The sequence below is a fragment of the Penaeus japonicus genome, unplaced genomic scaffold (genome assembly GCF_977035675.1).
Source record: "Penaeus japonicus unplaced genomic scaffold, GWHDUDI00000001_assembly GWHDUDI00000024, whole genome shotgun sequence".
In the NCBI taxonomy this organism is placed as follows: Eukaryota; Metazoa; Arthropoda; class Malacostraca; order Decapoda; family Penaeidae; genus Penaeus; species Penaeus japonicus.
In genome coordinates, this window is record NW_028234426.1 from 29,382,990 (window position 1) to 29,395,489 (window position 12,500).

The 12,500-nt window shown below is 36.3% G+C and overlaps 1 protein-coding gene across 1 annotated transcript in view; it reads right to left on the bottom strand.

The window, feature by feature from the left end:
* Nucleotides 1-12,500, bottom strand: part of LOC122256519 (uncharacterized) — a 13,982-nt gene that overhangs the window by 594 nt on the left and 888 nt on the right. The window contains exons 2-15 of the mRNA XM_086550951.1: nt 12,476-12,500; nt 11,339-11,440; nt 10,204-10,418; nt 9,892-9,997; nt 8,374-8,459; nt 7,691-7,889; nt 7,154-7,269; nt 6,275-6,913; nt 5,539-5,692; nt 5,116-5,277; nt 4,705-4,797; nt 4,367-4,439; nt 2,334-2,512; nt 1-1,970 (exon numbers count right to left, since the gene is read on the bottom strand). The exon at nt 1-1,970 is cut by the window's left edge and continues 594 nt beyond it; the exon at nt 12,476-12,500 is cut by the window's right edge and continues 90 nt beyond it. Of these exons, the coding sequence (XP_086407077.1) occupies nt 1-1,970; nt 2,334-2,512; nt 4,367-4,439; nt 4,705-4,797; nt 5,116-5,277; nt 5,539-5,692; nt 6,275-6,913; nt 7,154-7,269; nt 7,691-7,889; nt 8,374-8,459; nt 9,892-9,997; nt 10,204-10,418; nt 11,339-11,440; nt 12,476-12,500 (4,119 nt within the window). The remainder of the gene's footprint in view (nt 1,971-2,333; nt 2,513-4,366; nt 4,440-4,704; nt 4,798-5,115; nt 5,278-5,538; nt 5,693-6,274; nt 6,914-7,153; nt 7,270-7,690; nt 7,890-8,373; nt 8,460-9,891; nt 9,998-10,203; nt 10,419-11,338; nt 11,441-12,475) is intronic.

Below are 12,500 nucleotides of genomic sequence, written 5' to 3' on the forward strand. Positions count from 1 at the left end.
CAACCCAGGCAACTTCGAAACTGCACTATTCCCGACTGATGAAACTTTGGTATTGGTTGAAGGGGGTTGAAGTCCGGAAGTCAATTGTGGTCTTGCCAGTTTGCCAGTATGGGATCCTGTAGCTATCTTTTGGGTGGGCTGAGGCAGCTGCTGGGATTGTTTGGCCTCAATTTTCTGTGGACTTTTGATAGGTGATGATGGCTTCATTCTCTTACTTGGTGGTTTTAATCTTCCTGTGTTTGTGGTTTTGCTCTTTAAGTCCTGTAAATCTTTGCTATTAGACTGGTTTAATTTACCTCTTTGTTTTAATGACTCACTAGAATCATTACATTTTGCTTTATCAGTTATTCCAATGTTGGCTTTGAGAGGTGCATTTTTGGTAATACCGAGTCCACTCTTCTGTTTGTCAGGCTGAACAACAATACTCTTCCTGATTTGGATGTTTGAGGAACCAAGGACTGGTCGCTTTGTTGGGTTTATCCCTTTTGCTAAAGATAACCTACTCTTAGTCTGGGATTCTGGTGGTTTTGTACTTTTATCAACTTGCTTGCTTGGGGTATTCTCTTTATCAGACTTTGTAAAGGAGTTATTTGATCTTTGAGACGGACTGGAATGGGGTAAACTTCTGTGCTTTCCTAAAGCAGGCTTTATAATGGCCTGAGAGTTTTTACTGTCTGCTACAATAGATCTGGACCGACCACCATCTACTTTGGCAATATTTTTTTTCAGTTGAGGTTTCTGATCTGCCTTTGAAAAACTTGTATTACTAGAGGTACTATTTTTACTGGTGTCTAATTTCTTTACAGCTTTAACATTGCTTCTTGCAGATGAAACAGGTGTTGGTACCTTCCTAGCCTGTGTAAAGGATGATCCTTTCAGTTTAATCTGTCTGTTGGGCTCTGCATTCATGTCAGTACTAGTGTGCGACTCTCCTCCACTGTTACAGGACTCGTTACTTTCAGCACTGATATTTCGCTTGGGCCGAGGCCTTTCCACGACCTGGCTGTTATTAACCTTTCTCTGTACACAATTATCTTTCCCATGACCCTGTGAGGAGTTAGTTTCAGCTACTGGAATGGTTTCTTGCTGAACATCACATACTTCAGTTTTTATTTTGGCACTAGAATCTGACTGCTCAGCCTCAAAGGTATCATTTAAGCAAACCTCAGCCTTAACACTTTGGACCATCTGATGCACAGTGTTATGGTTCTGGTTCTCTTCATTTAAATTAAGTGGTAGATCATGCTCAGAGGCAGCAGAAGCTTCACAGTTTGCTTTCATTTTAAGACCACTATTAGCCGAGCTTTCTGTAATACCAGCCATATCTGCCTGCTTCTCATAGTCCCTTACTTCGCAGTCAGCAATGTCAACTACAGGCCGTGTCATGTTGTTGCTGAACTCTGGTTGGCTTAAGTTTGTTGTTTCAGATGAATTTTTGTCTCTTAGAACATTAGGCTCTTCCACATTAATAACATGCTCATTGTTTGCAGGTTGACTTGCATCATCCCTTACTTTAGTTGAAGGTTGCATGTCTAATGTTGTATTAAGCAGTTGTTGACAATCTTTGATCAATTCTGTGCTTAATTCATTTCTTACCATTTCAGCAGATAAACCATCACATGCTTGCTGTGCATTATCTTGTGCTGTAGGTAACTGTTCATTTATATCACCTTTCATTTCATTATCTTGGATGTCTCTTGGACTGTCTACAATTGATTTCTTTTCCAACTCTTTTCCTGTATTAGTATCAAGTGAAGATATCACTTTGTCTACATCTTCATTCTGGAATTGTGGATCATGTTTTCTATCTTGTACATCTCCTTCGTTAGCATCGGCATTAAGTTTATCTTGATTCTGATGGTTAAGCTTAAGGGCTTGTATGGCTCTTCCTGAGTGATGATTTGCGGGAGTGCCAAGGCCACCCTTACTGTCTTTAGTGGATTCGTGTGATAATCCAGGCCATCTTGGATCTGTATAAAAAAGTATAAAAAATTAAAAAAATAAAGAAATATATATATGTAACACACACACACACAGACACATACACATTAAGATTTTGCACAAATAATACATACTAATTCTTCCTTTAAAGTCACATAATTTGCAGTATTCTACACTTAACCCAATGATGATGGTGTGTCACACCCGTCTGACACGGCTAAATGCCTGATGATGGGGTGACACACCAGTGTGACGTTCCCGATGCAATATTGCATAGGCCCAGTGTAGGGGGTTGCCACTTCTTGCTGGGCCCATCGGGATTGGGTTAAAGAAGAAATGCTTGAAAAAAGAAAGGTCCAGAAATTTCTCACTTAAAGACTCTAGTCACTGACCTTGGCTGACTTCTGGCAATGACCCTGTGCTAGCAACGCTAACAACTCTTTGATGTCGTGACACTGGAGCAATGATGGGTGTTGGAGCTGGACCATCCATGCCCACCATTCTAGAGAACACTCCACCTCTCATTGCTGGAGTGCTAGTGATTCGGGGACCACTGCCAGGATCCCCAGGCCTGATAAAGGAGAGTAACTTTTAAATAATAATAATAATAATAATAATAATAATAATGATAATAATAAAGATATAAAATATAAACAGGTACAAAATGATAAACAGGAGTAAAATATCAATCAGCCCTTACTAGAACAATGATAGCTACTGCACATTACTCACAGATATGACCATGAAATGATTTGGTTACCACTACCAGCAAAAGTCACAAAATAGTTTCAGTGGTTGAGTCGAAGGTGATATACGTTCACAACTTTCATAACAAATCAACCCATTACCGACGGCTGTCATGTCATACATGATGCATAATAGCATTATGCTATATTTGGCATTGGGGGAGAGGGGACCACTTTATTTTTTTATTCAGTGACTGATGATGACAACTGGAATTATTTTCACTGGAACTGCTGTAATATTCGCCAAAGTTTAAAATCTCAGTAATATTTGCCAAAGTTTAAAATCTCAAACAAGATGGCATCAGACTCTTCTAGCACCATTAGGAAAGAGAGCCATGAATGGCCCTCATATAGTGCCTCTACCATGCGATATCTTCAGAGAGCGAAGACACAAAGCAAGATGCCGACCTCTTGCTCTAAAGTGCCAGGGTTGACTGATGTGTAATGAGAATTAGAAGAGTGAGGTGATCTAGACCATGTCCAGTGTCTACAATGTACCCCTGTGCCAGTATGGCTGTCTTGTGCTGTGGCCTTACACAGGTCTCCTTCCTCCTTCTTATCTTTTCAAGTAAGCTTCATCATGGATGGTTACTTCTTACAAATTTGTATACAAAAGCATACAAATGCAAATGCAAATTCAAAATCTGACCTCCTCTAAAACTATCATACTTCTATCACACTAGAGGTGATATGAACCCATTCTACAAATTTAGTCTACTACAACATTGACAAAGCCTGTCATATGGTATATATAAATCTCACAATGAAGTAAAACACAAAAATAAATGAAGAATTTCAAATGGCTTTAGTAATTTAGTGAGTGAGAGTGAAAGAAAACGTGAAAGGTCAAATGAAGCTTCATCACTCTACTATGTAATAAAACCCAGCTTGGGTACTGTGCAGGTAGCACTTATGTCCATCCTGCAGAGTGTGTAAACAAATCAATCCCTATCTTCAATGGGTTAAGTCTGATCTAGCAAATGTAGTATCTTGTATACTGATCGTTCAAACTACGTTCCACTCCATTTTTAGAGACTGGACCAATAATCTTTAAAATACAAATAAAATGTGGTAAAGTTTTGGTGCAATCTTACAACTAAGGAGATGAGTTTGATCTCACTTTCTTGAGGAAATCTTTCCCTAGGGAATGACTGTTATACCATTTTACATTTTGATCTCATAATTATGTGGCTGCTTCTGAAAATCAAGAACTTTTGAAAATTGCAGAAAACACATTTTTGGTTATAAACTCAACAACTTAAATGAAAGAAATAGAGCCAACATCCCCTAAAAAAAATAATTTTTAACAAACTGACAGCCAAAATGATGAATATGTTGCAATATTATATCCTGAGCTATCGCTTAAAGGAAAATAATCTAGAAGTTGAGATATATGGATTTGAAAATATCATTGCATTTATAAACTGGACGTCTGAAATATCAAATATAAATCTGCATTACCTAATAATTCCAATTAGAATTCTGACAAGGCAGAAGGAGATAAGAAATACTATTAACCAAAGAAACAAAAGCTTTTCATGTAGGTTTTCAAGAACTGAAAAATTGAGCTGATGCCTAAGAAATTCACCTAAAGAAAGAGCTCAGAATATCCAGGTAGTGCAATCACCAAGATGCAATAATGCTTACATCCTGCTTCTACAGTGCATTAAAATACATACCTGAATACATCTGGTGTCGATGTTCGATGATCCATTGCTATTCCTAGATCAGGTGTACATGGTCTTTCATTGTCTGAAATAATGGGAATATTGCTGCATGCCTGACCTTGAAAACATAAGTATCATATAGCTGTTGCATGATATTTATGATGCAGGGAAAACTAGTATACTTTCATACATGAAATTTTATATACGTTTCTGTTATAAACAATAATGGCAACAAAAAATAAAATCTGTTATAAACAATAATGGCAACAATAATAAAATCAGTCAGTGATAAACATTTACAAGTAAAGGGAATCTCATGTATTTAATAACTGGACAGCAAAATCACTTACCAATGCTACTTTGTGATCCAAAGGCAGGCTTTGTATCTTTTGCAAAAACTTCTACAGGACTGTTATAGTCTAAAGCTGTAATGCCCTCATCATCTAGAAGTATCAAACAAAAAGAACTTCAAGAAAACATGTTCTAATTGTGTTCCTGCTGCTAAATAAATATCTCTAGTTTAAAACAATAATATGCCTATCAAAGAGATGTATGCTTATTCAAGTCATAATGTTTAAAACTTCAGACTAAATTCAGTTTCAATAATATTCAAAATGGTGGAGAAATTTGATTATACTCCTAACACTGTAACATCAATTTTAGATCCATACAAGAGTGTTCCATGTTCAAGTTAAAAGTAGTTGCAATGCAAATTCCCAATAAATCAACAATTTAATATGAAAAAAGAAAAATAAACAAACCTGGAGTGCTTGCATTTTCCATTTGCTTTTGTTGTATTGGGAAAGCATGCATTGGCAAGGCCCTCATTGGACCTGAAATACTGCGCATTGCCGTGGGGGGATTGTGGAGACGTCTTAACTGGTTGCTCACTGTATGGTGGTCCAAGTGTCCCATCTTGAATCCTATGGGGAACAAAACGTGAAAACAACTTGCTTTGCACACTGACAAATAATCATTCCTACAGTACACAAATAAAAATAATATATTTCTGGACAGTAATAAAAACAAATAATCAACATAGTGTGAAATATTTTCATACGCTACATAATCTTTTGATTTACTATGATGATGAAAATAATAATGATAAAAAGAAAAAGGAGAAGTAAGAACAAGAGAAAAAAAGAAAAAGAAAGAAAGAAAGAAAAAAAACACACACACATTACCTGGGACAGTATTTCTATTACTGAGTGCTTGAATGTGAGAATGTGGCTCTGCAGCTGATTGCTGGCTATTATCTGTGGCAACAGCCTTGGCTGGATCATTCCTCAAGTTCAAGGACATGCGATGAAGGAATGACTGTGTTGGATCTTTGGTAATCTGCAATAGAATTGTGGTGTCCATATAAAAAGAGGCATAATATAGTATATAAGGTAAAAAATCTTACTTTTTGGTGGGATTCAGGAAGTGCAAATGGAAGGTGAAAATAATAATTCTAATAACTCAGATCAAAGTTTTGAATAGGTAATACATATATTAATTATTTAGCATTAAACAAAATCGAATGGTTACCACTGGAATAATGTTATTATTCATACATGTATTTATATCAAAAGCTTGATTAAGTTGGTACAGTACTTTCCTGAATAAAATCAGAAGATAAAATATTGAATACAATTTGGATTGTCTTCTCTGTTTGGGTCTACAGTATTGGGAGCGACAGACACTCTTGCCAACATCAACAGCTAACCTTTGAGCCACAGTGCAAGGTATACAAAGAAACAGAATTGTCTAAAACAAGAATATCATTCTTCCTTGAACAATCTGAAATGCAACTTTGTGTTCAAGTAAGTATCTAACAGAAGCATATAAAAGGAAAAACTAAAAACTAAATGATTCCCCCTCAACAAGGATTCAGCACAAGCTACACGACAGCCATAGCAGAAACAACTACCAACTAACCGTTCCTTTGGAAGCTGTTTGCTGAGGCTTGGCTGCTCCTTTAGGTGTGGAAGCAGCTTCAGGTACTGCTTTGCCTGACTTCTTGGGAGTCGAGTCCAGAATCAGCTTCAACACATCTCCTTCAGCATCCATCAAGTTGACAGTTTCATTCATGGAATGGATCCTGTATTCTCCCTTCTCAAAGGTTACATTTAAGTTTTCATTCTTCCCTTCAGTAGCTCCCTGGAAGTCAAAAGTGGTATTTGCCTGCTGGTTTTCCTTTCTGTCAAAGGTTGTATTCATGAAGTTGTTTTCTATCATTTCAAATGTTGTATTTGCTGCGGCCTGATGCTCCATCCTGTCAAATGTTTGGTTATTTGCGGCATTTATGTGCTTTTGGTGGAAGGTTGCATTTGGATGAGGATTTTTGGTAAGCTTCTGTTCAGTAGGAGGTTGTTCTCTATCAAAAGTAGAGTTCAGCAGTTTCTGGTTGTTACTTTGCATGAAAGTAGAGTTGACTGCCCTAGATTTTACATTATCTGCTCTTTCCAATGCAGGAGCAGCAGGTTTACTGACAACATCCTGGGTCTCATTCAGCAGTTGTGCAAGTCGATCATATGTACAATCAACTGCTTTTACTGAGACAGGTTGAGCCACATCCTTAGGAGGAAAAAAGGAAAAATTAATAATTTTCAATAGAAATGATCTTTCCTATACTGTTCATAACATAAAAATCAAACAATAATGTAGTTAGAAGGTAATATATAAAGATCTGTTTGGTACTTGAAAATAAATGTGAAAGGATGACTGACTGAATGAATGAGAAAACAAACCAAAACAAACACACACACACACACACACAAAAACACACACATCATATATGATAATCCATTTGCCAACCTTCTTCACTTCATGACCAGACAATGGTGAAGGAATAGCAGACACTGCCAATTTCTTTACTGGTGAATTTGCAATTGCCAGAGATGAGAGGAGACTGTCATTCATGTTCTCCATATCTGAAAACAAAAGAGAGAGAAGGAATAAAGATGCAGACTTGAAATAATCTCTTGTATACATCCTGAAATAATTTATATATATATATAAATATATATATATATATAATATATATATATATATGTATATATATATATAAATATATATATATATATATATATGTATATATGTATTATATATATATGCATATATATATATATATATATATATATATATATATATATATATATATATATATATATATATATATATATATATATATATATATATATATATATATATATATATATATATACATATACATACATACATACATACATATACATACATACATATACATACACATACATATGCATACATATCTGAGGTCAGTAAAATCAGTAAAATAAGGTGTATGTAAGGACAGTTAAATCAGCAACCCACCTAAGAGGTCCATATCAGGTCCTATGGTCAATCTCCTGTCTGGGGACACCCTGCGCTCAGGAGAGGCAAGGGGCGAAGAAGTCATGTTTGCTGCTAATCCGTCCAGCTCCTCCACGATGCCACATGCCTCAGCTAGGAATGCCCCCGAGAATGACTTGGTTTGATCTAATGTCATTCTTCTTGCTTCAGTTTGAGAAGCCTTTGTAGTGTGGTGATGATGATGATGATGATCATGGAAAGAGTAACATAATAATGATAACTAAGAATAATGGTAGTCACACCAGATAAGACAACTTTATAATAATACTTAATCATCTGATTTACTCATTAAAACGATGTTCATCCTGATATTAGACACTTCACATAACTAATTTCAATTTTTTATCATAATAAGGATAAGACAAGGGTTAATTGTCACACAATGATGCTAATTAAATATTTAAACCCCATATTAATTGGAATATATTTCAAATAAAGCATATACCCATTCAGTATATGCCATACATTGCAGCAACACTCCATTAAACCAAAGAAGCCATAACATATATAAACAAGGAGAAACACATCAAATCTCAAAGCTATTTTCACCTATTGAAAGAACTTTAGGACTCTACTTTTGTATTGATTTCTCTTTTTTCAGGGTGTTTTCAATCATTGTTTCTTTACTGGTTTTCGTAACTAACCTCCTTCTCATCCAATGATACGAGTGTGTTGACTGATAAAGATGTTGAAGGTATGGCACTCAGCATGGCAATTTTATCTGCTATATCTATGGAGTAAAGAAAGGATGTTACATGCTTATGACATGAAGAGATTCCTGCAGTAGGCATTCCAGAGAACATCATGTCCCTTACGTACCTATCAATATGCATTATTCAATCATTTTATGATAAGCCAATACTGAAACATAAGGAGTAAAATATAAATGAAATAAATGACTTGATGAAATCACATTAATATGTCATTAATATGAGGATAATCAAGTCTACAACTACAAACATAAGGCAAAATACTTTGATGCAGAAAGAGAGAGGTCTTTTAAGGCTAAAGTTGGAAGTTACCCTCAGACTGAAACTTATCTACTGGTAAAAAAAATGTCATTCCTTTCTTGCTATGCTAAATGTATAAAGGCAAATTCCTCCAATTTGGTTTGCCTCCCCTACAAAAAAAGCCAGACAATTGTGCCTTTCTTTTAAATCTTAGGAATAAATCTAGCATCCATCTTATATCTTTTCTTAGCAAACTGAAATACTGACTTATCTCTGATATCTGTATCTGTATGACTTTTGTATCTGAAACTGCCTTACAATTACTGAGATGTCAGATTTTGCTGTTTGATTCAACATTTTTCATCTTTTTATCTGATATACATTATGGGCTCAGGAAAAGAACATTTTACTTGAATCTTAATTGCACTTGTATTTTCAGGACAGATTATTCAGGAATTAAAGAGAGTAATGTAACACTATCAATGATAATCTCTAAAGCAAAAGGAAATCTAACGATAGGGATCAGCAACACAAATATCGACACTCAAATCTTAATCACTTTATCCCTCTGACAGCTGGCTTTTATGCAAGTCTCATTTTATCAACAGCTCATACAAGGTAACCCATCAGAGGATGTCCTTGAAAGTCTTGGCTGATTGCTAGTCACGTCACATTAAAACTATGTTTAACAATATCACTGTCATCTGTTGTGTCATATTTAATAACAAAAAGGAAACAATTTTTCCTTTTCCTGAACAAAATATATGTGATTCAATTTACATATAAAGTCTCTTCTTTATGTCAGTTCTAATATCATTTTTGATATTAATAAGATATGCATATCACAAATTTACCTATCAATTACTAGAATGAAATGGGCATAAAATAGGCACTGGAAAATATATAGGAAGGCTCATCTTCTCATACTACACTGAAAAACACATATCTACCAGCTGATGTCACAGTAAACATTTTAAGAAAGCATGATATTCTGTTTGAATGATATCAAAGATGATGCAAAGATGCAAGAGATTTTACTATTTATACCTTTTTGCATAATCATCAAACTGCCTGAATGAAAATCATGTGTAAAAACTAATGTAACTCCCTACAATGATGTCTGTCTTTCTTTACCAACATGAAATAATTATGAGAAAAAGGTCCACAAAACCCAGAAAATTATACAAAACAATTATTTAACGACTGTCTTACCAAATTCTTCTGTAGGTGGTTGCTTTCTGAAATTGGAAGACGATACAGAATACACATCCCCTCTCTTCTCTTTGGCCACAAAAGTGCCATTTGCAGTGCCATCATCCTGAAAATATAGTAATAATACTAATAATAAAAGCATGATAATAATCAGGACAAATACAAATTTACATCCAGTTACTTATTTTAGAGATTCTGTATCAAGTGCAATCAGCAGCCAATTACAAATTTTCTCTTTTATCAATGGTATCACAACATCAAATATAACTGTTACCACAAGTTCAACAGAAGAACACTTTGACAATATCATACCTTGAAGCTAAATCCCATTTTTACAGGACTATTTGGTGATATAGACACCAAAGACACTAACTCTGCACTTTCACACAGACTCAGTGAGGGCATCTCCACATCCTCCAGTAATTCTAGTGTGCCGCTAAGATGTGCAGCTGCCGATTCCATCACAATTGGATGCGGGCTGTTGTTACTGCTTCCCTGGCTGCTACTACCCAATGATCCCTCCAAACCTGTGAGACATGATATCTATTAGCTAAAAATCTAAAGAAACTTATTCATTAACAAAGGGGAGTAAAAATAAGAAAGAAAGAAAGAAAGAAAGAAAGAAAGAAAGAAAAAAAACATAATTAAGAAAATGAGAATCATAACAAGCTTCAGATACATCAAATTACTACATTTTTTCTAATATTGATATTTTTACGACTTCTTTTTTCTAGGACAGTTCCTGTGTTTTGTTCAATGTGCCCACAGACCTGAGAATATATTGCTGTATTTAATGCTTAAAAGGCAAAAACGGATTTGAATGAATCCCACTACTTGTTATTTTATACCTTCTGTATATGGAGGAGGAGAGAGAGAGAGAGAGAGAGAGAGAGAGAGAGAGAGAGAGAGAGAGGAGAGAGAGAGGAGAGAGAGAGGAGAGAGAGAGAGAGAGGAGAGAGAGAGAGAGAGAGAGAGAGAGAGAGAGAGAGAGAGGAGAGAGAGAGAGAGAGAGAGAGAGAGAGAGAGAGAGAGAGAGAGAGAGAGAGAGAGAGAGGAGAGAGAGAGGAGAGAGAGAGGAGAGAGAGAGGAGAGAGAGAGGAGAGAGAGAGGAGAGAGAGAGGAGAGAGAGAGGAGAGAGAGGAGGAGAGAGAGGAGGAGAGAGAGAGGAGAGAGAGAGGAGAGAGAGGAGGAGGCAGAGAAGGAGGGGGAAGAGGAGGAGGAACATGAAGAATAAAAGAAAAGGAAAATAATGATTCTACCACAGCCTTAACCCTATGACGACGGTGCGTCACACTCGTGTGACACAGACAAACTCCCGATGCCGGGGCGTCATGCCAGTGTGATGATTACAATGCAATATTGCAATCACCCGGCATAGGGGTCTTCACGTAGTGAGTGCCCCGTCGGGAAAGGGTTAACAGCTACATAACAATAATCAGTTACATACGAATTAATCTGGCAATGGGGACAGCCTCTTCTTCCCTCATCTTTTCAATACTGCAATTCAGCTCCTCCTCCAGACGAGATCCTAGAAGCACATCGTGGCCATCTGAAAGCAAGGAGTAGTTTCAACCAAAAATAAGAGCAACAATTATCTATCAAATAAATTTAAACTAAACATCTACATATTCAATACCACACACCAAACATACCTCAGTCATGATTAACCTATTGCGGATGGGTGTCATGACATACATGATGCAATAACTCTGCCCTGACGTCGGGCGTCATGATTTTGGATTTTGGATCATTGTTAATTAATGTGCTATAAGTAATGAGTGAATGATGATAGCAATTGCAGTCATAATTACTATAATTGCCGTAATGTTAAGCAAAATGGGTTTCACCTAACATCCAAAACCTAGATGGCACCACTTTCTTCTAGCACCAGTAGGAGAGAGAGCCTTGAATGGCACCCATCCACGGACTCTAGCAATCACTATCTTTATAAAACAATGTCACACAGCAAATGCTCTAAAGCACCATTGATGAAGGATGTGCAGGCACAATGAGAAAAGGAAGGTGACTCAAACCATGCCCAATGTACCCCTGTGCCAGTAGGGATGCCTTTTTCTGTGGCACTCACAGTCATAAGCACAGGTTTCCTTCCTCTTCCTTACCTCTTCATATTATCTTCATTGTTGATGGTTATATTTTTTTTATTAGTCCATGAATATGAAAAAATAAAGCTGCTTTTTGTTCTCCCACAAAATAGCAATACTTCTCTCATACTGAGTATAAAGAAAATAATGATATGGACCCTATACTGCAATTTTAGTCAACTGCAGCACTGAGCGAGCCTGTGATATGATACATTTAGATCTCTCAATACAAAAAAACACACAAAAATGGCTCTAGTTTTACGAGTGACTGAAAGAGAGTGGGAAAAGTCAAGGTATGTTGCGTGATGCTGCCTCACTCTGAAATAAAACCCATCCTGGAGACTAGGCAAGCTATGCCTGAGAATCTTCCCCTCATCCACAATGGGTTAACATGCATTTATATGTTCTTAAAACAACAAATGTAAAAGTACAAACAACAGTCAAGGTAAAAGTACAAGCAATGACAGAGTGACAAAAATTACCTTCGTCATCTAGCAAGTCCAGGTC